Source organism: Medicago sativa, chromosome 7 (genome assembly GCF_051527215.1).
Source record: "Medicago sativa cultivar Bolivia chromosome 7, Bolivia_mono, whole genome shotgun sequence".
Lineage (NCBI taxonomy): Eukaryota > Viridiplantae > Streptophyta > Magnoliopsida > Fabales > Fabaceae > Medicago > Medicago sativa.
In genome coordinates, this window is record NC_140755.1 from 6,203,763 (window position 1) to 6,231,140 (window position 27,378).

Below are 27,378 nucleotides of genomic sequence, written 5' to 3' on the forward strand. Positions count from 1 at the left end.
TATTTGTCGGTGAAAATTTTACCCTCCTACAATAATGCGTAGATGCTCGTTTTCAATTATGAAATCTAGAGCTTCAAGCACGTGTTTTCAAAAATCAATCATAATAAAATCATAATAAGGATTATTGGCGATGCTTAATATGTGATGTGGAATTGAACAATGTTCATATTCTAATACCTTGTTGGTGACAAGTCAAAACCCTTATAAACTTGAATTTTGTTAAAGTTGATGAATTCATAGAAGAATTGAGTACCTAGGTAGATGGGAATTTTATCTTTTTAGTGCCATATGCACCTATTATGTAGATAACCTTGTTGTTTTCGGCTAGTGTTGAGGAAGAGAAATCCATGAAGTTATTTTGATATAAAATCTAAAGATAAAAACAACACAAAAAGAATATTTAAAACTACAACAAATAATTTTGATCTATAATCAAAATGCATTATTCCTAGATATCTTCTTAGTAAGGATATGAGTTATATCAAGAAGATTGTTGATTGAAACTCTTTTGTAAAGTGAGACCTTTGTTTTTTAATAGTATATGAATTAACTTAATATTTTCTGTGAGATGACTGAACTCAATTGTGCTATATATAATGTTCTCATGAAAACATGCAAAATATTATAATAAAGGGTTAATAGTAACTTTTTCATAATTTTTATTTTTATTTTTATCTAGACCGACCTAGATAAAACGAAAATTCAGTTTGATTGAAAAGTGGGGAACATTTTCATTTTCATCTTGGGAAAGAATGAATACTATCATGTTTTTGATTTCAAGACTACGTAACCAACAAGGAATAATTTGCAAGTCACCTGCAATGCAAGAAGTGAAATAAAATATTGCAGAATCAATACACTTACACAAAGAATATGATTTTCATTTGAATGGAGATCGATAGAATCTAGAATGCTTATTTATAGGTTTATTGAATGCGAATGGAGATTTGAGATTATTGAATGCTTATTTTGTGAGGTATTTCCATTATCCAACAGGCTTCTTATAGCTACTTGATGCATTACTTAACTTTATGCTCAAACAAGATTACAATATGTGAATGATTTAAAACCTATGATAGGTCAAATAGAAACTCCAGGATGTGTTTGGTCCACTTTGAACAAGAAACAATTGGTTCAACTTGGTTTTTGGACCACAACTAAAAAACCGAGCCAATACGAACCGAAACCTACATAAAATTAGTAGCTTAAGGTTGTGACGCTTCATTTCATATTCCCTTAAAACTACTACTTTCGATTTTGTTTTTTAATGCACATTACAAGAAAACAACATTGATTTATGTCTTGCTTATAATCAAGCAGGAGTATTTATGACACGAACAATAAAATAGTATACATCTTATTAGAATAGGTTCATGCATTTCGTTACTTTTTTTACACAAGGCACAATAATTGCCCTTAGGCATGTGTTGATGTCCATCTGATGCAGTTTTTGGTATGTGCTGTTGTGAATGTTATCTACATGATCAACAAGTGACCCTGTTGCACCCTTTGATGTTGTGGTGTTTACTATAAACATTAACCTAATTTTTTTTACAGCAATGAGAGCCAAAACTGTAGCAAGTTTGTTTGTCCTGTTCTAATTTTAGCCAATATGGTTGATGGTGGTGCCACTATTCCAATGATTATCATAGATTCATCTACCTTGTTGAGATTCACATTCTTATTCATGAAGTCTGCAAACATCTTCTCTTTGGCTTCCTCATTAGCATCTTTCCATTGTTCGAAAATTTCCTGCATGATGCAAAATATGTGAGAGATCGTGTATAGATGAAAATTTTACTACAAGTTTGAGTGATTGCGTATAGACAAAAAGTCTCACATTGTTAGGAATTTAGGCTAAAAGTAGTTCATAAATACACAAACACTACTCCATCCACCGAGGCGCTTTTTAACTACAGATAAAAACCTTGAGAACATAGTCATAAGATACAAAGCTGACAAACCTAAGATAAGTGTTGCAATGGATTTGAGGTTAAAATATTGATGATGTCTACAAAAAAGAGGGCCTAAGCTACGCATGAGGGATGACAGGCCCTTGGGCCCCTTAGTTTCGAGTGGGGGGCTACTACTACTCGGGTACACCCAAAAGTCTCACATTAATTGTGAGTTGAGACTATGTGATGGCTTACACATAAGATCAAAAAATGACAATACCTTCGAAAAGAGGTCCGAACAAAAATCTTGAAAACAATTTCTCCTTCTAAGACTTTAGTGGTGATGTGAAACCAAATTGTGAGAGTGAACTCAAAGCGATATTTTTCCATGCTTCATTGGGTTTTTGTTCTAACTATGTTATAGCTGCAGATTATTCAATGCCTTTGACGATGACTAATCTATACCATGGAACCAGATTGACCACCTTCAGAGGAGTCTCTCCTCGTAACCACATTTTTTTTCTTTCTCATTCTCGTCTCGAACCTTAGACCCTGCTTAAGAGATCTGAGTCCAATTCCATTAGGATATATGACTCAGATCTGAGTCCAATTCTATCTTATTATTGGTAAGTGTTGGCATATTTTTTATTTTATTATTAAATAATATTTAAATTGTTAATTAAATTAGTATCAATAATTCCTTTAAAAACAACATACATAAATATTAGAGGATGTCTGGTTCTACTTCCAACTTTCTTAAACAACATACAATCTTTGGTTTTTAAATTTTTAAGTGTTATATATAATCGAGTCAGGTCATGAACCATACGAGTCAAACTATATATAGCTCAAGTTCAGGTCATTTAGTTCATGAACTAAGTTTAACGAATAAATTATCGAATCGAGTCGCAATCTTTGTTCCACTTGGCTCAGTTCATTGTGATGCCTCGTTTATGCTATTGACTAATTAATAGTCTCACGATGGTGATAGAAATTTTGTATATACAATATGGTTGTTGTATATGCTTTGAATTCTCATCATTTATAAGTCTAAAAAACTGATTCAATTGTGGCACATCTGTGAGGCGGGGAAGCCAAAGGTGAATGTTTAATCTAAAAGTTTATTGTCCGCGAGGCAGGTAAGTGCATGTGTGAGGTGGGGGTCACAAAATCTATATAAATGTAGTGTTGTTTTCCGTTTTGAATCTTGGTAGACCAAAAGAGGAAACATTAAGGGTAAAAAGTTGAGTTTTTTTGGATAGTATCTAGGGTTGGGAAATACTTTGTAAACACCTTGGAGTGTGAATATTATTGAGTGGCTTTTGGGATAAAAGGAGAGAAATTTGGGATTGCTCTTAGAGAGAAATTGGAAACAATTTCATGGTCCCGATTGTAACTCTCATGTTCAACGAAAGTGAGTGGGAAAATGATAGAAATTATAGGAAATGTTCTTCAAGGCTAATTTCTTGTAACCATTGTATAAACTTAGTTGATTTAATGTATTTTCGTATGTTGCATTTGTAGTTGATTTAATGTAACCGTCATTTATTCAATTTTTGTATGAATGTATTTCTTTTGATTTTATGAATGAATGATTGAATGTACTGAAAAACAACATAAAAGATGAGGTATTATGCCAAAATGTGCAGTTTGGCTTCTGTAACAGCTGTCGTTGAAGCTAGTGATACTTAACTTCCGTTGATGGAACGATAGTTAACGGCCGACGGAGAGCAAGCGGTGGTTAACTGCCGTTGGGGGAATTTTGGTCTTTTTGGGGTGGCTAGCATAAAAAATGTAAGTCTAAAGAGAAATTTGTTTAGCACAATCCGTTCAAACCCACTCGTATATCTGCCCAATGAAAATCAGTTGGAACAATAAATGATGTTCCAAAAAAGTTCTTGAAAATACAATATGTATAAACAATAAATGATGTGGGATCTTTTCTCCTTTAGATGGAATTCCTATGCAAAAAAGTAAATTTGAACGCTCTTAACGCCTTTGAAAATTAAACATCTTGATTGATATGGCAAAGACCAAAGCAAAAGCTATTGGAAATGCAACATTGACAAGAGCAACCACTCCTAGAAAATCATGCTTGAAACCAAAGTAATTTCTCAAAAAGTCTTCCACTGTTTGGCTTCCATCATTGCATTCAATGTTTTGTTTTAAATCTCCATATTGTGAAGCCACCAATCCATATAAACTCCAAGCCACTGGATTTGCCCAACTGTACCATCTCCACCACACTGGAATACTCTGTTAGCCAAAGCCACCAAGAAAAAAAAGCATGAAATTTAATAAAATAATGGAAAGAGAAGCAATTATTAATTAGAGTGACATTAACGACAATTTTACAATCTTTTTGACTGTCCTTCAAGGTTATAAGGTCACTTTTACCATTGTGCTGACATGACAAGAAGCGCGAAATTAAAATGCACTAAAATTTTGAGGAAGTCAAGAATTACCGGTCTTGGGACTATGAATCCTGAAAAGATATTCCATACCGAATAGAATGCAGAGGAAACAATAGTGGAAATGTGATTGTTTGGGGTCATGGCCACTAACATCATACCATGGAAGGTGAAGTAGAGGAATGTGAAATACATGAAGAATAGGCACCACAAAACTTTAACCAAAGTCCACTCAAAACCAATCATAGCATAAACTATAAATCCATAGATCACAGATTGTACAAAAACATGTGGAAGCTCAATTACAACCTGAAAAAGAACATAGGTGAATTGATAAAATTGAAAGTTTTAACTCTTCCCAATAACCCTCCAGTTTACTAAACATATAAATTTTGAACTTCTCTTTTATGTCCTTTATGTTAGTAAGATGGTAAAAATGATCATTATTCTTATTTACCGAAGAAATGTTGTTTATATAAAAGTGGACAAAGTGTGATTTAGGAGGATCTTGCAGAAGTCGAACAAAATAAGAGATGCTTGCCTGACCAAAAGCATATGGAAAAGCTGAATACATTCCGGCCGCTCTTTCTCTATAGAAGACGGTTCTTTCAACAGCAACCACCGGCTGCACTGCACTATTATTCTTGATGCCAATTATTAGAACAGCACAATACATGGATCCCATGGCATTAAAAAGATCTTGTTCCTTTTCACTGCAATAATTTGATATGAAATTTTATTGCTAGTTAAAAGAAGTTCTACAAACACGAGTAAATATTTCTACTTTTCCAATTTATCTTACATATTGGAGCCAACGTTCCAAAACATGGTTCCAAGCAAAATAGCTACCGCAATTGTGTACAGAAATCTTATGGCAGTGTATACAGGATTGCGCCAGTAAGACCAATGTTGTTTCCATAACAAACCATGCATTGTGTCCAAAAGGATCTCGAGTACTGTGAAGTAAAATAAAGATCTCTTGAACCAGAAGCTGGAGTACTCAATTCTTTGATAAGTGCTTTGTTTCTCCTGAAACAAAATGTTTTAAGTACAGTTTATATCGCCATTCACTCTCAATAAGCCATTTTCAGCTTATTTACGTAAGTTCTTCAGGGTAGCCTATGAAAACAACTTATAGTTTATACTTTATATGAATATAGTTTGACATTACTTTATATTTTGTTATAGAATTAACTCATTCATACACACTTATATAACAAATGTTTATGCTATAAACGCTTGATTAAGTTGTTTATTCAAATAGACCTATGCTCTGAATAACCACTAACAACAAAATTTCTTTGTTTTTCTCCGGTCAGTGCTTTTTAGTAGATTATTTTCCAATTCTATAGTTTGATTAAAGGGTTAATAGGCTTTTACCCCCTGCCTTTTGGGCGATATATGGGTTATCCCTGTAAAAAACAAGTTTGGAAATCCTCCATTGTAATTTAAAGATTTTTTGGTTTTGGACCCTCAGTGCATATGACTGTGCAGAAATTTATTGGTTAACAGACTTTTACCTCCCTGCCATATCGGCAAAATTTGGTTTACCCCCTGCCACATCAACTAAAATGCACAGTCATATGCATCGAGGGTCCAAAACCAAAGAATCTTTAAATTACAAGGGGGATCTCCATACCTTTTTTTTTTTACAGGGGCGTAAACCATATATCGCTCAAATGGCAGGGGGGTAAAAGCCTATTAACCCTTTGATTAAATTGCGTACAAGTGAAAATACCTGTATAACTCTGAATTTTTGTACACCTCTGCAAAATCAATTCCTAATTCCATTTCCTTAGATGAAGCTGTGACTTCCAACATCCATGTTGCTGGATTATAACCGTTTTTAATCTTGTTAACACCTTGGATTCCCTTCAACACAAAAGAGTGTAGATATTAAAATACTAACAAGATAAAGATTATATTTGAAGCATAACAATGAATTCTGTATTCCCTACCTCAAAGTAGCTGTTTAAATTGGAAGAATTATGCCCAAGTGGCCCCACATATATCTCTTGTCCTCCTTGCTTTAGTAACAAAAGCTGCATTTCATTGTGACATAAATATTAGAAGCTTTGAGATGAAAGAAAACAAAAAAAAAAAAAAAAAAATCCTTAATTTCTTGAATTATTTCTTTTTTATCACCTCATCAAAAGATTCAAATATATCAATACTAGGTTGATGGATGGTGCAAACAACAGTTCTTCCAGTGTCTACTGTGCTCCTAACTGTTCTCATAACAATCGCTGCTGCCCTTGCATCTAGACCAGAAGTTGGCTCATCCATAAATATTATAGAAGGATTAGCAACCAACTCAACTGCAATAGTCAGCCTTTTGCGCTGCTCCGTTGAGAGACCGCTAACACCAGGTAGTCCTACTAATGCGTTTCGCAGTGATTTCAGTTCCACAAGTTCCATGACTTCCTCAATGAACATCTATAAGCATAATTCATTACAAACTTTAACACAGTAATTCCAATGAATGGTAAAATCTCAATTGATTAAAATGCTAACCTTCCTGGTTTCAGCATTGATGTCCGGGGTCAATCGGAGCCATGCTGAATAGAGCAAAGATTCATAGACGGTAACATGAGGAGAGTGGATATCAGTTTGCTCACAGTATCCAGAAATTCTTGTAAAGGTTTCTTGCTTCTTTGGATAGCCAGAAATTATGATGTTTCCACCGATATATCCATCAGTTTTCCTACCAGAAAGCACATCCATCAATGTTGTTTTGCCAGCACCGGTCACACCCATCAGAGCAGTGAGAACACCTGGTCTGAAAGCTCCACTTATACCCTTCAAAAGAACCAACTTATCCTCAACAACACCACGGTTTCGCATTTCCTGCAAGTCCAGTTCAAGTATTTGATAATCATTTCTTCAAAATAATAGTTTGAAAGTTCATATACACTAACAGTGTAAAAATGGTTTATAATGTGAGTCAATAATAACTGTCATAACATTAGAAACGTTTGACTTTAATAATAAATACTTCTATATTCACACATATCAATGATATCATTGACTGTAAATTGCTGAGGCTGTATCAAAGTTAAAATTTACTTATTCGTTTCTACATTACCTGTGGCATGTCTACAGAATATGTTACTTCATCAAAGGTTATTGAATGCGGTTCAAAAGGGAGAACCATTCCTCTTTTCCTACTATGCTTTGTCTCTACAAAAACTCTTTCTTGTCTACCGGATAAAGTACTTGGAGAGGTGCTTCCACGTCTACTTTCTCCATTTCTCACTGTGAAGTAGATCCAATGTCACTTAACCATAAGGTGTTATGTGAGTTGAAAATAAACGATTACTTATCTATAGACATTACTAAATTTTCAGTGATTATGAGTTACTAAATGAAAGTACCTTTATTTAAGTTCTGTGAAAAGGTATCCTTTATGAATCTCAATACATTAGTTCTTTTTCTACTATCACCAGGTTGACCATTGCTTTGAGATTCCTCTAGTATAAAAGTTTGATGCTTCCTAAGCGCTGCACGGTCAATTTTGCATTATATCAGTACATGGACTAGTCTCATCTGTTTTACTCCCTCCGTCTCAAATTCTAAGTAGTTTTAGGAAAAAAAAATTGTTCCAAATTAGAAGTCGCTTTACAATACCAATTAAGCATTAATGTCACTATACATTTAAGGTGAAGATACTCACGATTCAAGAAAGTGAGAGCAAGGATATATCCAAAGTTGAAAAATAATGTATATCCAATCAAAACACCAACACCTATCCAGTACCAATATGACTCAGTGAAGTATCCGTGAGATTTCAATACTTCCACTCCTATTGGCTCCGTTGAGTTAGGAAGAACCTTTCATAAGAAAATATATATCAAGACATCAGATTATTTATATATTTCAATGAAGAAAAATCAAATGTAAATACTCATATACACTGCACACCAACCACTTGTACTAGACTTTGGTGGTACATAAGATTATTTATCTTATAAGGAAGTCATAGAAAAATGAACATAAAAATAGTAAAATAAATAAATAAAAATCTTACATGTTTCCATTTATTCCCAAGGAACTCATTATTTACCATGGAGTTTTGTCCATACATCATAGGTGATATCCAAAATCCCCATATCCACCATTTTTTTATTTTGTCTGTGAGCATAAAACAAAGAAAAGAAAAGAGAGGAAAACTCTTTTATGATAGAACATAATGAAACAAACGATGTGGTTGCTTATTTGTTTATCTTCACGATACCTTTTGATAGGACATAACCACTCATAGAAAAAAGGATGGCAATTGCAAATGATCCAAATGTTAGAGCCACTGTCATGTCCCTCGCAACTGCTGCAATGAATCGGAATAATGCAGAAGCCATCTGGTGTACTAGTACAAGAATAAGGTATTGTTTGAAAAATCTGCATTAGGTGGTAGACAGATAAATGCATATCATTATTTGCTTAGTTGTAAAAAAACCATAAATGATCAAGGGCTTGTTTTGGATCAATTCACAAGTACCATAAAAAATGTTAAAACATGTTACTCTTACCTTCCAATATTTGGATCAAAACCAATGACATAGTAGGTAAGTAATACCCAAACAGCCACTTCCACAAAAGTCAAGGGTATTTTTAGGACCCATGAAGGAAGAGCATATGACCATGGAGGGAAAAAGAGGTACCCCCTTTGCTTGTAGAAAACAGGAAGTCTTGGAACTACCATGGATATTTCAGCCATTACCTTGAACATGATCACAACAACACCATAGAACAATGCACCTACATATATACCTCCATGAGTCAATGAATCTCTGTGCATCTCAGTGCGGAAGAAGATGGTCATCGCAATCATTGCCATTATACATAGCTAAAAGGAGAGGGAAGTCATCAGTAGTGGGATTTGAGTAATGTACTTACACAAGGCCCAAAACAGATAATACCTCAGAAAAGCAGTACATTAAACTTGAGGTAGGAACATGATGTTAAAAAGACAATGTCAAAATTCCGTAAACCTACATGGAAAATCTTGAAGATGTAGGCGAATGAGTTGCGCTTCATAAGTAAATATTCTCTTGATAAACATGCTTTAAAAAATTCTCGTTTTCCTACACCATATTTCTTGGTTGTCAAGGCAGATGGGTGGCTCTTAGACTTGTCAAATTCAGTACTCAGTTCATCACCAAGTCTTTTGCCAACATGAAATGATTGAAATGCCCCAGAAAACTCTTTAGCTGTGACAAATCTATAAGGCCGATCCTTGTGTTCCCAGTACTGCTCTTGGTCTTTCCTCGATATCACCTATAATTACATAATAATTTTCAAATAAAAAAGTAAATTGTTATTAAATAGAATAAAGTATAATACCTTCTTTTGGAAAAAAAATGATAAAAGACACAATGATACTCACTTCTTGAACAAAATCTGCCACTCCTTTCCTATTAGGACATTTAAAACCTATTGACTCGAAAAATTCAAGCACGTGTTCCTGAGGACCTTGGTATATAATGCAACTATCAGAGAGTAGAATAATATCGTCGAAAAGATTGTAAGTCTCTGGTGGTGGCTGCAGGAGTGATATGACTGCAGTTCCTTTTAGTATGTGGACAAATTGCTTCATTGAATTCACAATTTGAAAAGTTGTTGAGCTATCCAAACCAGTAGATATTTCATCCATGAATAAAGCTTTTGCCGGTCCAACCAACATCTCCCCTACATTGATAGATTCATAATAATACATTCATGAGATGATTAATAACGATCCAAGTTAAGACTTAAATTGGATTTATTTATTTTTTTTACCAGTTGTAACTCGTTTCTTTTGTCCACCAGAGATACCTCGTAACATTGCATTTCCTACAACAGTATCAGCACATATCTCTAGTCCCAAAATCTGAAAATGTATAACAAAGAAACAAGAGAATTTAAAACATATTATTACAATGTAGTCATGGTGACATTATATGGTTTTGAAAGTATGACTATTTTACCCGCAGGACATAATCTGTTATCAAATTTTCATTCTGGCCTTCAGTTGCTATAGCCTGTGAGTGTTATGAATCAAAAGGACGACCACTTTAATATCATTCATTTTCATTTTCATGGAAAAGAAGTAGATAATTCAATCAGTATAAAAGAACTCTATATTACCTTCATGTACACATCAATGTCTAGATCAGGCATGATATTTGCATGTTTTTCTCTTCTGGACAACTCTGCTAGCAAGTCTGCGGAATATCAACAATATCATACATGATCAAAACTTTCTCATTTATGGCCTTTTTGGATTGACTTGTTTGAGTTTGTTTACTCACATAATTACTTGTAAGATTGTTTGAGAGAGGTTATGGAAACAACTTATGACATGTCCATAAGTTGTTGTCAGCTTATTTCCATAAGCTCTCCTAGATAAGTTATGAAAATATATTATAGTTTATATGAAAACAGTTTGACTTAGTATATATTTTGTTATAGGAAAAGCTTATATACAAAAACTTATATGATAAGAATAAAAGAAATCTTGTAGACTAACCATAACGAGGCCCAACTCCCTGGACCCTTGCTGAGAAGGTCAAGGTTTCTCTAACAGTCATTTCTCCAATGTGAAGATCATTTTGATCCACATAAGCAGCAGTTCTTTGAGGCACAAACTCATTCATCTCATGACCATTATAAGAAACCTTTCCAGAAAGCTGATCACGAAGCCGCACTATATTAGGAATTAGCTATAGATCCAAGGATGGAAACTAGAGCTAAAATATGAGCACATATATGATAGCTAAAATATGTTGTAACCTTCAATTTTGGATCAAGTTTTCCGGACAAGGCCAACAGGAGTGTGGTTTTTCCAGAACTTGGAGGGCCCAAAAGCAATGTCATTCTGCAAAAAAGTAAATTAAAACATGTTGTATTGGTTCAAGAGGACCTAAAGATAAATTAATGAATAGAACTATATTTGTATTGATACCTTGAAGGCTTTATTATTCCACTAACATCCTTGAGAATATTTATATGTTGTTTTCTACTTGGAAGTACATGCAGAGAGTTCAACAGGCCCTATACAATTATTCCACTAACATCCTTGAGAATATTTATATGTTGTTTTCTACTTGGAAGTACATGCAGAGAGTTCAACAGGCCCTATACAATTGAAATGTTAAAGAAAAAAACCATATTGTTTAGTTAGAATCTCCTTCAACAAAATATTACATAGCAAGTTAGTACTATTTATGAGAGTTGATTATTTTACCTCTACTATATTAACCATGTAGTTAGTGAAGGTAGGCAAAGACCTACATCCTATATGAGCTTCTGCTTCGATATCCAAGCGCTCGAATCGAACCTCTATTGTTGGAAGATCAATTCCTACTCTGATATCATCCAAGGAAGAAGAAAAGAACGATAAGCATATAAATTAGTGCATTTCAAAAGCACCTCTTTTAAAATCAAGGACAAAGAAAATTGAATTCTAACCTTTCGAATCGATCCTTGAGTTTGAGCAAAAACTTTTCATTGTCATCTTCAGCAAGTCTAACAAGTCTTTCAAGTAAATCTCTTCTTTCTTGCGACCCAAGGTTCACGATATCGATCTCAGTGGTTTCCCCTTGAAGTGAAGTGATTAAACCTTTCCTCAAACGTTCAAAAGTGGGAAGTTTCTGAATTACAGCCCATTTAAGAGCTTCTTCATCATCATCTTCTTGGTGGAAAGAATTTGAAAAAATCTCACCAGCATCATTGTTCCTCCAAATTGATGAACTACCAATCCTGAAACTACCTCCACCTTCCATCATCCCACCACAACAATAACAACAAAAAGTTTTATCCTTTGTGACACCCCAGTTAAAATCCAATTGGTCCTAGTTACTAACAACAAATTTGGATAAAAGGGTATTCAAAAAATCACTTGCTACTTGCTAACTTAATTTCCTTCTGGTGTTGTTTTGTGTAGTCGAAAGGAACCTTTTCCTTTCTCTTTGAAATTTGGATGAATGTGACACAAATATAAACAAGGGTGATGTGTGTATATATATTGAGAGAGAGAGGAAGTAACATGAATGATTTAAATTCTCTATGCCGTAAAATTACTTATCTTACTTTTCAAACTGCTCTTTTTTTCAACTGTTGTTGGTTCAGAGGCAGTTAGTTGTCGTTGGGCGCATTTTCAGAGCGGTTCAATCACTTTTAAATCGGCTTAACCGATTTTAAAAGTGATGAGCAGCTATTAACTGCCAGTAGGCCAACAACATTGAAAAAAAAAACAATTTGAGAAGTGAGAAGAATAATTTCAACAACGTAGTGCATGTTCATATGTACATTGCACATGTTATTATTTTCCTTTTGACAACCTTTCAGGAAAACAACCTCAAATAAAAATGAATTGTCGTAATCCTATAATAATAATAATAATAAATAGTAATCTATACTATATATAAAGAAAACTACCCTTTTCAGCACACATTTGGGTTGAAATTTTCTTTCCAAAAATACCCTTAATTTTAAATACAAATAGTCAATTATAAAATAACACGTGGATTAATAATCAATGTCACTAATCGTCACCGTTAACTTTCTTTTGCCACCCTTAACAACAGATCAAACTCACAAAAAGTTTAAAAATTATATTTGCATTCTTTATGTCTCTTCTCATGAATTCAAATCGATCAAGAATTCATCATAGTACCCTCTAATCACATCTCATCACCTCTAAAAAATTAGAAAGTTCCAAGGCTCACGAACTTGATTAATACTTCTGAAGCACCATTGAATGGAATATCTTTAAGGTCCACTTCATGAATTGAATATCTTTCTGTTTTATCCTTCGAGCAATTTACTTTCCGCCAACATTACAATTCAAGCTCTGTTTTTACTTTTTTTTGTTAGAAGAATGAATGAATCAGAATTTGAGAAAATCAAAGTTGAACAATAATCACTTATGAAAAAAAATAATCTAAAGTTTATGTTTTTTTTCTGCTTTATTTCTCACGAGTCGATGAGTTTTTTTAATTTTTTTTAAACAAAAATAATAGCCGATGAGGATTGGACTATAAATTCTCTAAAAAAAATTAGTAACAAACGTGAGCAAAAAATATTGTTAAAGATTGGACTTTAAATCCTCTAAAAAAATTTAGTAACAAACATGAGCAAAAAATAATGTTAAAGATTAGACTTTAAATCCTCTAATAAAAGATTAGTAACAAACATGAGCAAAAAAAAAAAAATAGTAACAAACTAAGCAAAAAATAATGTTAAAAATTGAACTTTAAATCCTCTGATAAAAATGTTAGTAACAAATGTGAGCAAAATATTATGATTCAAAATCTTTTAGAAAAAGATTTGTTAGCACTATATTAAATGGACAATAAATCCTCTAAAAAAGATTAGTAACAAATGTGAGCAAAAAATATTGTTAAAGATTGGACTTTAAATCCTCTAAAAAAATATTAGTAACAAACATGAGCAAAAAATAATGTTAAATATTAGACTTTAAATACTCTAATAAAAGATTAGTAACAAACGTGAGCAAAAAAAAAATTAGTAACAAACAAGAGAAAAAAATAATGTTAAAAATTGGACTTTAAATCCTCTGATAAAAATATTAGTAATAAACGTGAGCAAAATATTAAGATTCAAAATCTTTAAGAAAAAGATTTGTTAGCACTATATTAAAAATATTAATAAGTAGGGTTCTCACAGTTCATAGTTCGTTCCCGCATTGTTTAGTTTTTCTCAACCTCTCTCCGCCCTCTGCATCAGAATTCAGAATTAACCTATACGTTTTTTTTTTCCTTTCAAGTTACAACTAATCAAAGTTGATTAATTTTATGGATTATTTGACTTTGCTGGTTTATAAGTGATTATGATTCAAATTATTTACGATTAATTTTAAGAATTATTTGACTTTGTTGGTTTATGATTGCTTATACAAACTATGATAATGTGCCTTTTTTTATTATCTATAAGCACACCTTTGGGTTGGACTTTTCTTTCTAAAAATACCCTTAATTTTAAATACAAATAGCCAATTATAAAATAATATGTGGATTAGTAATTCATATCACTAATCGTCACCGTTAACCCTCTTTTACCTCTGTTAACCAAAGATCAAACTCGCAAAAAAATTAGCACAAAACAACAACTCATGTTACTTTTTTATCAGCCGCTTTTATGTTGTACATCTGTGTTGTTCCCCTCAATACAACTGACAAAGATTGTCAAGTATTTTCATATCCCTTCCACAAAAAACAGTATTCCATATTATTTTATTGATATAAATTACTCATCCTTAGTCTTTGATCAATTGTAACAAACGTGAGTAAAAAATAATGGAAAAGATTGGACTTTAAATCCTCTAAAAAAAAAAATTAGTAACAAACGTGAGCAAATGTTAAATATTGGAATTTAAATCCTCTAAAAAAAAATTAGTAACAAACATGAGCAAAAAATATTGTTAAAGATTGGACTTTAAATCCTCTAAAAAAAGATTAGTAATAGACGTGAGCAAAAAATATTGTTGAAGATTGGACTATAAATTCTCTAAAAAAAATATTAGTAACAAACGTGAGCAAAAAATAATGTTAAAGATTGGACTTTAAATCCTCTAAAAAAAGATTAGTAACAAATGTGAGAAAAAATAATGTTAAAGATTGAACTTTAAATACTCTAAAAAAAATATTAGTAACAAACATGAGCAAAAAACAATGTTAAAGATTGAACTTTAAATCCTCTGGAAAAAAAAATATTAGTAACAAACGTGAGCAAAATATTATGTTAAAGATTGGACTTTAAATCCTCTAAAAAAATATTTGTAACAAATGTGAGCATAAATTAATGTTAAAGGGTAGACCATTCCCAATGTCAGAATCTATCTTCCACGACATGTTTTCAGTCATGGTCAATTATATATAGCTTTATCGAGAGGAGTAGTGGTAGTGGTAGTAGTAGTAGTAGTAGTAGTAGTAGTAGTAGTAGTAGTGATAGTAGTAGTAGTAGTAGTGGTAGTAGTAGTAGTAGTGGTAGTGGTAGTGGTAGTAGTAGTAGTGGTAGTAGTAGTAGTAGTAGTAGTAGTACTAATAATAATAATAATAATAATAATAATAATAATAATAATAATAATAATAATAATAATAATAATAATAATAATAATAATAATAATAATAATAATAATAATAATAATAATAATAATAATAATAATAATAATAATAATAATACTTTCTTGATAATAATAATAATACTTTCTTAATAATACTATTCGAGTGATTATCATAGATTCATCTACTTTGTTGAGATTCACATTCTTAATCATGAAGTCTGCAAACATCTTCTCTTTGGCTTCCTCATTAGCTTCTTTCCATTGTTCGAAAATTTCCTGCATGATGCAAAATATGTGAGTGATTGGTTATAGCAAAAAGTCTCACATTGTTTGAGAATTTAGGTTAAGACTTAAGAGTAGTTTATAAACACATAAACACTATGCACTGAGGTGCCTTTTAACTAAGGACAAAACCGTAAGGTGCCTTTTAATCAAGTCCGCATAAATATATACCAATATTTATTATGAATTGGGATTCTCGAGTCTCCCTTCTTATATAGAAACTTGAAGTAAAAAAAAGTGAGTGAAAAGGTAAAATTTAAAAGATAATTGGTTTTTTTCTAGGTGTATACATATTTTACGCTATACATAGTTTAAATTTAAACTTAAATTGAAATAAAATGTAAAAGTTTCTGAACTGTTACTGAATGAAGATCAAACTATTACCTTAAATGTATAAGAAGCTTCCCAAGATGCAAGCAATTGACTACAAATTGTATGAGAAGTTTACAAACCTTTACATCCTTATGAGAAGCTTCCCTGGTACGGCCATGTTGATAGTTCTACATAAAATTTAATTATATAAGTAGAATTCTTCGTTATGTTAATAACGTGAAACCAAATTGTGAGCTACGCCATGTTTTATCATGCTTCATTGTGGTTTTTTCGAACTATGCTATAGGTGCATGTATTCACCGTCTTTGACGATGACTAATCTATATGTAGATTCAGACAGACCACCTTCAGTGGAATCTCTCCTCGTAACCACGTTAAGATATCTGAGTCCAATTACACTCGTACTAATTAACGTAATGTTGTCTCCGGCTGGTTTCTATAGGTTGACACTAAATTTTTTTGAGTAAAATCTAATTTTTTTTTCAATGTTGAATCAGTTCCTAAAGTCCCCCCCACCATTCAATTGACATTATATCTTTGTCAAGAAATTCAATTGAAAACATTTTCTCAATTATAACTACTGGTTATGGATTCAATAAAATTAGCATATTATCATAATTCATATGTCTTAAGCATAACCTTTCTATTAAATTTTATTTTCAATTATCTTCTTTTCCTAAACATTCAAAGGCAAGATATTAACAGGTGATTAATTTTTCATTGGAAGCTCATGCTTACATGAAGGTATCAAGAATAGGAGGCATAGTTGCTTGGGCACAAACCCAAATAAATATATTTAGGCACATACACAAAACCAAAAGAAAAATAAAAGAGAATAAAATTGAATAATGCCAATTGATTTGACTAAATATTTTTTCTTAAATTTTTTTCATTTCATGTTAGGGTGCTAAACAATATTCATTTGTGATTATGTCTATGAAAGATTTTCCCCAAGAATAGAAACATAGAATGCTTCAGAATCTCTAATATATTTCTCAACAAATTGCCTCATAGGGTGGTTCAGATTTTGGGATAAGGGAGAGAGAAAGTGAAAATGGGGGGAGGGGTGATTTTTCTTATATATATCGAACCTATTCGGATTATATAATCCGAACCAGTTTTTGTAGTATTTTGGATTTTATAATCTGAAGAGCATTTTAGGAATTTTTACAGGGCACATGAGTACCTGATAAGGTGGGAAAAGTAATAGTTTAAATCTTTTTATGCCAATGTGTATCAACTAAAAAATATATGCCAGCATGATATATGCTTCCTTGGCCCAGTAAATATAACTATAATACTATTTGACTCAATAAATTAAAAATGATAATTTATTCAAAACAACTTCAAATTAAATATAAAACAAATAGAAATATAATTAAAATTTAATTAAAAAGACTCTAAAAATGTGATATGATATAGTGTCGTCACTAAGAGCACGGCAAAATCCTTATTCATTTAATTTCATGTTTAGAAACAAAAAAAAACACTAAAGTTGACTCAATGACCACGTTAAGAGACGACTTGGGAGGAGATAAATGCATGCATATCTAGTCACTCATTTTGTTTCAAGTATATGGAGAAGAAGATGCTTCCTTCATTGGGCCCCTCACATAACCAATCATGTCTCCTTCAAAGACTTATTGTAGCTAAGAATATGAAGTTGCATTCTCTATGGATGTTGCTTTCAATTGTCATATCCACATACTAGACTTGTCTTATGCAGTCGACATAAGATATCAAAATTGGCTTGTGATAATAAGAGTGACCAACCGAGCATGCTAGTCACACAACATTATAAAGGTTTTTTTTTTCTTATGGTCATTCATTAGATCTAAAGCAAAAATTTATGAACTACAGAAAATATTTAGTTTCAAATTTCTTGGGTCCAAAAAATGTGGATTGCCTTTCTTCTTATTTGCAGTTTGATTGTGGGAACTCAATCTGCTGCCACTGTGACATCTCAACTTCAAATGGAAGCAGATGCTATGTTAAATAGTGGATGGTGGAACACGTCTGATGCACGCTTCAATATCTCTAATCGTTGTAATTGGCATGATATATCTTGCAATGGCGCTGGAATCATAAAAGCAATCAAAATAGACTCTTGGGGAAGTCAACTTGCAACACTTAACATGTCTACTTTCAACTTGTCTACTTTCCACAATTTAGAAAGCCTTGTTATAAGAGAAATTGGTCTACTAGGGAGTATCCCAAAAGAAATTGGTCATCTCTCTAAGCTCACTCATCTTGATTTGTCTAACAATTTTCTTGAAGGCCAGGTACCTCCTTCAATAGATAATCTTAGACAATTAAACTACCTAGACATTTCTTTAAACTTTATTCAAGGTTCTATCCCTCCTGAATTGTGGTTGCTAAAAAATCTGACTTTCTTAGATCTATCTAACAATAGATTCAAAGGTGAGATACCTTCTTCACTAGGAAATCTAAAACAATTAGTAGACCTAGACATCTCTAGCAATTACATTCAAGGTTCCATTCCTCTTGAGTTGGGGTTTTTGAAAAATCTCACTAGATTAGATCTATCTAATAATAGATTCAAAGGTGAGATACCTTCTTCACTAAGAAATCTCAAACAATTACAGAAGCTAGACATCTCTCGCAACAAGATTCAAGGTTCCGTTCCTCTTGAGTTGAAGTTCTTGAAAAATATCACTACATTAAATCTATCACACAATAGACTCAATGGAAACTTGCCTATTTCTCTTACAAATCTCACAAAATTAGTATCCATTGATATTTCATATAATTTTCTCACAGGTACCCTTCCTTCCAATTTTTTTTCATTAACATATTTCGAAACTTCCATTGACCTAAGTTGCAACTTCATTAGTGGTGAAATCCCTTCCATGTTTGGAAATTTTCGACAACTTATTTTAAGCAATAATAATCTTACCGGAAGAATTCCCGAATCTATTTGTACCGTTACTTCTATGAACATTTCCTACAATTATTTAAGTGGGTCCATTCCAAATTGTGTTGATCCTTTTTCAATAATAGGGAACAAGGATTTATGCACTAATGTTCCATACAAGAATATCCGCTTCCAATTTCAACCTTGCTCACCTCCCAAGAAAAGTTCTAAACTAAAGCACCATGGTTTCATTGTTCTTTCAATCCTTAGTATTATAATCTTAGCCTTATCATTTCTCATATGCTTCAAACTTCGTCATAGTTCTGTTAAGAACAAGCATGCAAACACAATGACAACAAAGAATGTAGATATGTTTTGTATATGGAATTATGATGGGAAGATAGCATATGATGACATCATCAAAGCAACAGAAGACTTTGACATGAGATATTGCATTGGAACAGGAGCATATGGAAGTGTTTACAAGGCACAATTACCAAGTGGCAAGGTTGTTGCCTTAAAGAAACTTCACGGCTATGAAGCAGAGGTTCCATCTTTTGATGAGAGTTTCAGAAATGAAGTGAGAATATTATCAGAAATAAAGCACCGGCATATTGTGAAGCTTTATGGATTCTGCTTGCACAAAAGAATCATGTTTTTGATCTATCAATACATGGAGAAAGGAAGCTTATTCTCTGTCTTGTATGATGATGTGGAAGCTGTGGAATTCAAGTGGAGAAAAAGGGTTAATACTGTTAAAGGAATTGCCTTTGCTCTATCTTATCTTCATCATGACTGCACCGCTCCAATAGTGCATCGAGATGTATCTAGTAGCAATATATTGCTAAACTCTGAGTGGCAGGCTAGTGTTTGTGACTTTGGCACAGCTCGACTCCTTCAATATGATTCATCCAATCGAACTATAGTTGCTGGAACTATTGGATATATAGCTCCTGGTAAATTAATCATTGATATTATTTCTTTTCTTGTTCTGTTTTGTTTTCTTCATATTTATATGATGCACAACATGCATATTCATAATCCACATAAATAACATACATGTTCATTAGTTTTACATGCTAAATAGTAATTTTCAATTATTTTCTTTTGATTCTTTTAAATACTCATGATTATTTGAACAATGCAGAGCTTGCTTATACTATGGCTGTGAATGAAAAGTGTGATGTATATGGTTTTGGTGTAGTGGCACTTGAAACTTTAGTTGGAAGGCACCCTCAGGATATATTGTCATCACTTCAATCAACATCAACACAAAGTATCAAATTATGTCAAGTATTAGACCAACGACTTCCACTTCCAAATAAAGAAATGGTTACACATGACATAATTCATGTTGCCGTGGTAGCATTTGCATGCTTAAATGTCAATCCTCGTTCTCGACCAACAATGAAACGTGTGTCACAAAGTTTTGCCACTGAGCTGACACCATTAAGAACTCCTTTGAGTGAAATTTCAATGCAGCAACTCTTGAGTCAAGAACTCAAAGCATTATTTTATATTGAGGACCCTTGAAAGAAAAACTTCACATTGTATTAAGTTGAGTGTGTTATTATTCAATAAAGACACTGTCTATTTTTTTATTTTTTTTTGCAGAAGTTGTTGACATGTGCTCTAAAATTTTGTTCAGATATGTATGTATTCTTGTTTTTTGTTTTTGAATAAAACTGAACTACTTCTGGGTCCATTATTATTTGAATTAAAAAAAAAAGGTATTGTAATTACTTCAATCAAAATCTCCAGGTTTACAAATTCCACAAAATAAGAATCTTGATGTACTTGGGGGATTATTCCTTCAACAACTGAATGAATAATTTCTCTTTTATGGGCATAAAAGAGGAACTCATCTTCTGCATCAATCATACACTTTTATCGAAATGGTCAAGACGGTGAACTGAATTCCAATAACGTGGTTTGCATCGTGATCTCCAGGTTCCCTTTTTAGTTTCATTAGTATAAGGACTTCATTGACAGAGATTTATAAATCTCAACGACCAAAATGAGGATTTACTTATTCATCCAGGTATGCAGGTAATGTATTTTATAAAATCTTGTTCTAACGGACCCAAAATTCGGATCAGTACATAGTCTTTTTCCTCCCATTAGCATATATTTTTTTTTCTTCTCGTGGGATAGAACAAATTCATCAGTATAGAACTGGTTAAACAATATATCTAGCCAATGATCACTATCTTTTTGGTTCAAATCCTTCCCTTAACATGACAGCAAATACCTCCAATGCTTCATTTTCAAATCCATTGACTCCATTGCCATTTATCAAAGTATTCCACAAACCTGTATCTTTTTCCGGCACCTCCTCAAAAACCAATTATGCGTTTCCAATTTCTCCACATTTTGCATACATATAAACCAATGCATTACGCACATGAACAGACCCATCAAGTTGGTTTCTTTTTACAAACTCATGAATCCAACCACTCAAATCCAAAGCACTCAAATCAGCAACAGTAGGTGTATCAAGTGCGAGTAAAGGAGTCTCAAATTATCATGTTAGATGGAAAAATGAATGTGGAGCATCATGTAAATGAAAGAAACCACATAGCAATCCGTTTGTACGGTTAAATGCTCAAAATCCAATGTCATGATCCACATAATATCAATAATTATTTCTCCTCCCCTCATAATTCAACATAAGTTACACTTATGTGTGCTTGATAGTATTTATCCATTAACATTTAATTTCTTTTCTTTGGTGAAATAGTTTCTTCTTTTCTATAAACATGACATGAAACATAAAATAGCATATATACACAAACAGGTTCATGTATGTCTCTAACTGTTAATCATGACCTTTTTTACACAAGGCACAATAATTTCCTTTAGCCGTGAGTTGATGTGCATCTGATGCAGTTTTTATCATCTCTTTTTGTGCATCTGAATCTGATGCAGTTTTTGGCATGTCTTGTTGTGAATGATCTGATGTAGTTTCAAGTGCAGGTGGAGGAATCATGTTATCCACACTTGAGTGCTGCACTACATGATCAACAAGTGACCGTGTTTCCTACGAACATCAATCTTAACTAAGGACAAAAAACATGTGAGTGATTGCGTATAGACAAAAACATGTGAGTGATTGCGTATAGAAAAAAAGTCTCACATTGTTCGGGAATTTATGTTGAAAGTAGTTTATAAATACACAAACACTCTTCTATCCACCGAGACGCTTTTTAACCAAGGACAGATTCTTGAGGACTTAGTCATAAGAAACAAAGCGGACAAACTTAAGAAAGGTGTTGCAATGGACTTGAGGTCAAAATATTGATGATGTCTATGGAAAACATGGCCTAAGCTACGCGTGAGGGCTGACAGGCCCTTAAGGCCCTTAATTTCGAGTGGGGAGCTACTACTCCGGTACACCAAAAAGTCACACATTAATTGTCAATTGAGACCATGTGATGGCTTACACATAAGATCAAAAAAAGGACAAAAAATCTTGAAAACAATTTTCCTTCTACGACTTTAGTTGGATTCTTGGGTCTCGCTTCTCATGTGGAAGCTAGAATGAAAAAGTAAAATTTAAAAGTCAAAGATAATTAGTTTTTGTCTAGGTGTAAATTTATTTTACACTATACATAGTTTTAAGTCAAATTAAAAATAAAATGTTTATCTTCCTGAACTGTAAATGAATGAAAATTAAGCTATTACCTTAAATGTATGAGAAGATTACTAATCTTTACATCCATATATGAGGGGGCATCATAATGCTTCCCTGGTACAGCCATGTTGATAGTGCTGCATAAAATTTACTTGCAAGTATAAATCTCTGTTATGGTGATAATGTGAAACCAAATTGTGAGAGTGAATTCTAAGCCATATTATACCATGCTTCATTGGGTTTTTGTTCTAAATATGTTATAGGTGCAAAGTATTCAATGTCTTTGACGATGACTAATCTATATCATGGAACCAGATCGACCACCTTCGATGGAGACCCTTCTCGTAACCACATTTTTTTCATTCGCGTCTCGAACCTGAGACCTTGCTTAAGAGATCTGACTCCAATTCCACTCAGAGTTACGTAATGTTGTCATCGGTGTTTCTAGACGTGATTAGATGTTATAATAAAATTGACTGTTTGCAAAATTTAATTTAAAATCTATTTTTTTTTTCAATGTTGAATCAGTTCCTAAAGTCTCCCCACCATTCAATTGACATTATATCTTTGTCAAGAAATTCAATTGAAAACATTTTCTCAATTATAACTACTGGTTATGGATTCAATGAAATTAGCATATTATCATAATTCATAAGTCTTAATCATAACCTTTATATTAAATTTTATTTTCAATTAACTTCTTGTCCTAAAAAAAAAAAATAGCAACATGAAGGTATCAAGAATAGCAACATGGAATGCTTCAAACTCTTTGATATCTTTCTCAACAAATTGCTTATACAGTGTATCCATTACCAAACTCAACACATGGGAAGTTGACAATCCTGTGATGCAAAATAAAAATGATAAATCATTAACTAGTAGACAAATAAGTGTATTATGAAAGTAAAACAAATTCAATGTTGACCTTTTCCTCTCATTAAACTTGTGTTCATCCCCATAATCCTTTGTATGATTATACTTTAACAGTACAGAAGCAATCAGTTATGATGAGTTCAACAAATAATGTGGAACAGAAGCATTTGTTGGGTTAACTTATAGTATCTCTTCATTTTCCTTTAAAGGAAGGAATTACTTTATAGTTTAAAATTTATATAATATATCAACTTTTTTACTGTTTATTGGTCTGATTCCTGGCATGGAATAACTTGTAATTTAAGTAATATAATTTCTTTAGAGTGTATTAATCGATTTGCATTCACTCACAGTTGCACTTTTTTATCCTTATTTTTTACTTAGAATACCAAAAACATTCATGTTGAACACTTCACAATTAGATATTGTTAACATAGGTGAGAGTACTATCATAATTAGATATTGATAACATTTTATAATTTCTAAATGAAAAATTCAGACAGTATTGCAGTAATGATAGTTCTGTCATTGCAAACACCAAAACAGAAGGACACTATGAACATTTGGAGCTTTTGTACATGCCCTCTCTAAGGCTGCGAAGAGGCTTTGGTTGTAACTCTTGAAATTTGGGTTGAGCCTTCCACTTATAAACATATTTTCAGGCCATATCTTATCTAATGTAGAACTCTCAACGGTAATATATACAATAATCTTATAAACTGGTGACATTTGTTTTTTCTTTTAGCATAATAATCATTCCAGAACCATTTTCAGCAGACCTATGTAAAGTTCTAACTTACATCTAAGCTTTCAATTATTTCAAAGTGCATCTGCATATTTGGAAGTTTATTTATCTGCATTACAAAGGTTATTTATCTGCATTACAAAGGTATTCTAATTGTTAGATAATGAATCTCACTGATGTGTTTGGTTTCCAGTGAGAAAATCAACATTGTCTTAGTTATTCTAAATTCTAATATGAATCAACATTGTCTTAGGGGTGAAGCAAGATGGAATATCTACTTGCCCTCCTGAAATGATTTTTTTTATCTGCATTACAAGGAATATGGAAAGCATTCAGGGAAATGTAGTAATTTCTCTTCACCGCTACTTTAACAACGTTGATAATAAAAACTTTATGACATTGATACTTAATAATGGTTTACATTTTAAACCATTAATACAAATATTCTTTCTACTTCAATTATGAACGAACCACACATTATGGTAGGACTTTGTAGATGCCGGGAAGAACCATTTCTTACTTCTTGAAGAAAATTAGGTAGAAGTGTGACGGTCGATGTAGATGCCGGGAATCCAGTTGGATGGTATGACCTTGGTTCTCCATATTGATTCACAGATGGTATAAAGTCCTTATAGACAGCAAACGGTCCATTGAAAACAGAAGCTTCAATTGCCAGTATATTTTGCTTTGATAGTAATCTTTTTCTCTCTTCTGCTGTCCAGAGAATAAAAACCGAGCTCATGATGGTCCCGTAGAAGGTTTTCATGATGATGTCGTAGGTAAGATATAGTGTGAATCAAACAAGCTTCAAGAGTTACACGCACAAATATTCATCTTTACTTGCATGTGTTTATTGAGTATGTGATTATGACCATTTTACAAACTGACTTCAATCAATTGTTATATGTTTCTACATTCCATGAGATTCTTAATTTTTAATCCGACGTTCTGTTTGATTGATATGAGAAGGTAATGCTGATAATGTTGGGGAGATCAAGTTAAACGATATGTGGACATCTGTAGATCATCATAAAGATAATGACAAATCCTTCGTTGACATGATTGAAAATGTTGAAGCATTGTTGTCGCAAGTTGAGAATTTGAAAATTCGGATTGATACCGTGAAAAATGAAAATCCAGGAAAGTTCTGTTCTGCAATTCATAATGTGTAAATTCTGGTATAGTTGGTATATATTTTGCTGCAACCAAGAAATGAGTTCATTATTACATTATGTGAATATGTGGAGCATGCTCTTTCTTGAAGGATGCTTTTATTTTTATTTATTGGAGATATATTATTTAAGGAACTACTGTTTCTTGATGTACTTGGGAGATTATTTCTTCAATAACTGAAAATACAGTTTCTAATAAGCTATTGGCATTAATCAGTTAAATATTATAGAGTAACTTGCTTATAGGTAAATATTATACTGAATACAAGTGCGATAACCAAACAGAACATACAGTTTTTGTTTTCTACCTTAACTTTATGGTTGTTATTTTTTAGCTAGCAAATTGAAGTATGAGAAGTATAAGTGACACTTCGTGGTTTATTTAAGTAACAATTAAAAAAGAGTGTTACCACTCTTGTAAAAATTATTCTCTTTAAGAAAGTTGTATTCTGGGTTTAAGATGAAGAAGTGAGACATGATTTTTCATATTTATGGGTTTTAAAATTTAGTTGAAGTTATTAAGAAAGACAAAAAAATTGATGGAGAGGACCAAGTTCAATGACAGGTGCAAAAATAAGGGACCAAAATCTAATGATTACTACTTATGAAACTAAAATTAAAAAAAAAATTATTTAAGGGACTAAACATTCAATTTAAAATATTCTAATCTAAAATATTATGTGTGTCATTGTACTGCACAACATTAAACTATGAGAGAGAGGACACAATATTTCCCCTCTAAAAAAAAAGGACACAATATTTGAATCTCTAACAATACAGTAGAAGAGGGTACACAACATTAAGGTAGGGTTAAAGTTCTTAAATGTTTTGTGTTTTGATGATTATGTCCCTAGTCATTTTTGCATTCTTCTTGATTTTTTTCCTTTCCTGTTTATTTGCTTCACAAATTTACATGACATTCACCTCATTGCTCTATTCTTAGGAGTGCAATAGATCAGTTTGCTTCTATTTTTATTTAAAAAAAAATCTTAAAAGTCAATTAAATTTACATCAATTTGATTTGATTTTAGGTGTTTTTATAAATGAACCAATACAAATTAAATCAATGATATTTGGTTTGTTTCAATTGATCGGTTTATCTTAAAATCCATTGAATAGTTAATCTTTCAATATAAAACAAATGAACTCCGCAACAACATGAAGAGAAATTAACAACATCGCACAAAACAACGAACAACACATCATCGCATTCAGACGATGATATCATGAAGAAAAAAACTAGATCTATTTAAAATCACTTATTTAAATTGAAATAGAGAGAAAAAGATGAAGAAGAGTAATTTCGGGTCAAAATTTGACCCAAAACCACCTCCTCAATGAAGAAAATGAAAGGTATGACCTAAAGAGAGAAAACTAGAGTCGGCGTTACCTTCATTTCCATTTATTTTCTCACATATTATCTACTTTATCTTCTTATATTTTCCTTAAAGACCGAAAATAAGTTTTTTTCTTCTCAAGCACTAATTTGGAACTTACTTTTCTTAAGAATAAATTAGTTTCCCTCAAAAGTAAAAATTACTTGCAAAGAAAATGGTGTTTTATACGTTGGAGAAGGTTAATAATTCTCATTTGGGTATTGGTTAAGTACTAAAATACTCTTAAGTAAGTTTTGCGTCAAAAAACTGTGTAATTATTACTCCCTTCGTCTCATAATACCCGAGTCATTTGTTCATTTCACACATATTAAGAAAAAAAATGTATAAGTGAAATAGAGAGAAAAATGGCCATTGTCAAATATAGGTACATTTTCCATTATTATTAATACAAAGTAGAATATATCGAATTGAGAGTAATGAAAGTAATATTAATTAAAGTTATAATTGTAAAAAATAATTAATATTACAGTTAAATGTGTCAATTATTTTGAGACAATTTTTGAGTGTGCAAATAACTCAGTTATTTTGGGACGAAGAGACAAACCTAAAAACTTGTATTACCAAAACTAAGTTTCTATTAGTAGATTTCTTAGTCAATATTGTAAGAGTATGTGTTATCAAGAAACACTGAAGTTGACTCATTGACGAAGAAAAACTCGCACAACAAAGGAAACTAATGCACAAAATCTAGACCACGTC

The 27,378-nt window shown here is 32.3% G+C and overlaps 2 protein-coding genes, 1 long non-coding RNA gene and 1 pseudogene across 4 annotated transcripts; 2 read left to right on the forward strand and 2 right to left on the reverse strand.

Annotated features, from left to right (window-relative positions):
• Positions 1 to 1,551: 1,551 nt before the first annotated feature.
• On the reverse strand, positions 1,552 to 23,451 carry LOC146903805 (uncharacterized). The gene is made up of 5 exons (XM_085725534.1): positions 23,418 to 23,451; positions 23,220 to 23,334; positions 22,575 to 22,629; positions 21,172 to 21,177; positions 1,552 to 1,752 (listed from the first exon to the last, which is right to left on the reverse strand). Exons 1-5 carry the CDS (start codon positions 23,449 to 23,451, stop codon positions 1,552 to 1,554), a joined length of 411 nt encoding a protein of 136 aa, XP_085581660.1.
• Positions 3,735 to 12,066, reverse strand: LOC146903806 (pleiotropic drug resistance protein 1-like; annotated as a pseudogene). The gene is made up of 25 exons (XR_015020035.1): positions 11,753 to 12,066; positions 11,529 to 11,649; positions 11,247 to 11,335; positions 11,075 to 11,159; positions 10,812 to 10,971; positions 10,430 to 10,506; positions 10,270 to 10,323; positions 10,082 to 10,172; positions 9,690 to 9,991; positions 9,299 to 9,580; positions 8,833 to 9,149; positions 8,541 to 8,701; positions 8,334 to 8,437; positions 7,980 to 8,136; positions 7,681 to 7,806; positions 7,523 to 7,561; positions 7,392 to 7,486; positions 6,821 to 7,153; positions 6,452 to 6,742; positions 6,265 to 6,348; positions 6,045 to 6,178; positions 5,109 to 5,335; positions 4,848 to 5,019; positions 4,361 to 4,615; positions 3,735 to 4,151 (listed from the first exon to the last, which is right to left on the reverse strand). The product of XR_015020035.1 is annotated as a pleiotropic drug resistance protein 1-like (transcript).
• Positions 17,811 to 20,563, forward strand: LOC146903807 (uncharacterized). Its single transcript, XM_085728106.1, has 2 exons — positions 17,811 to 19,814; positions 20,006 to 20,563. Exons 1-2 carry the CDS (start codon positions 17,879 to 17,881, stop codon positions 20,389 to 20,391), a joined length of 2,322 nt encoding a protein of 773 aa, XP_085584232.1. The 5' UTR covers positions 17,811 to 17,878; the 3' UTR covers positions 20,392 to 20,563.
• A 1,230-nt stretch (positions 23,452 to 24,681) lies between the features above and the next one.
• On the forward strand, positions 24,682 to 25,431 carry LOC146903808 (uncharacterized). Its single transcript, XR_015020286.1, has 2 exons — positions 24,682 to 24,889; positions 25,080 to 25,431. It is a non-coding gene; the product is annotated as an uncharacterized LOC146903808 (long non-coding RNA).
• The last annotated feature ends 1,947 nt before the right edge of the window (positions 25,432 to 27,378 follow it).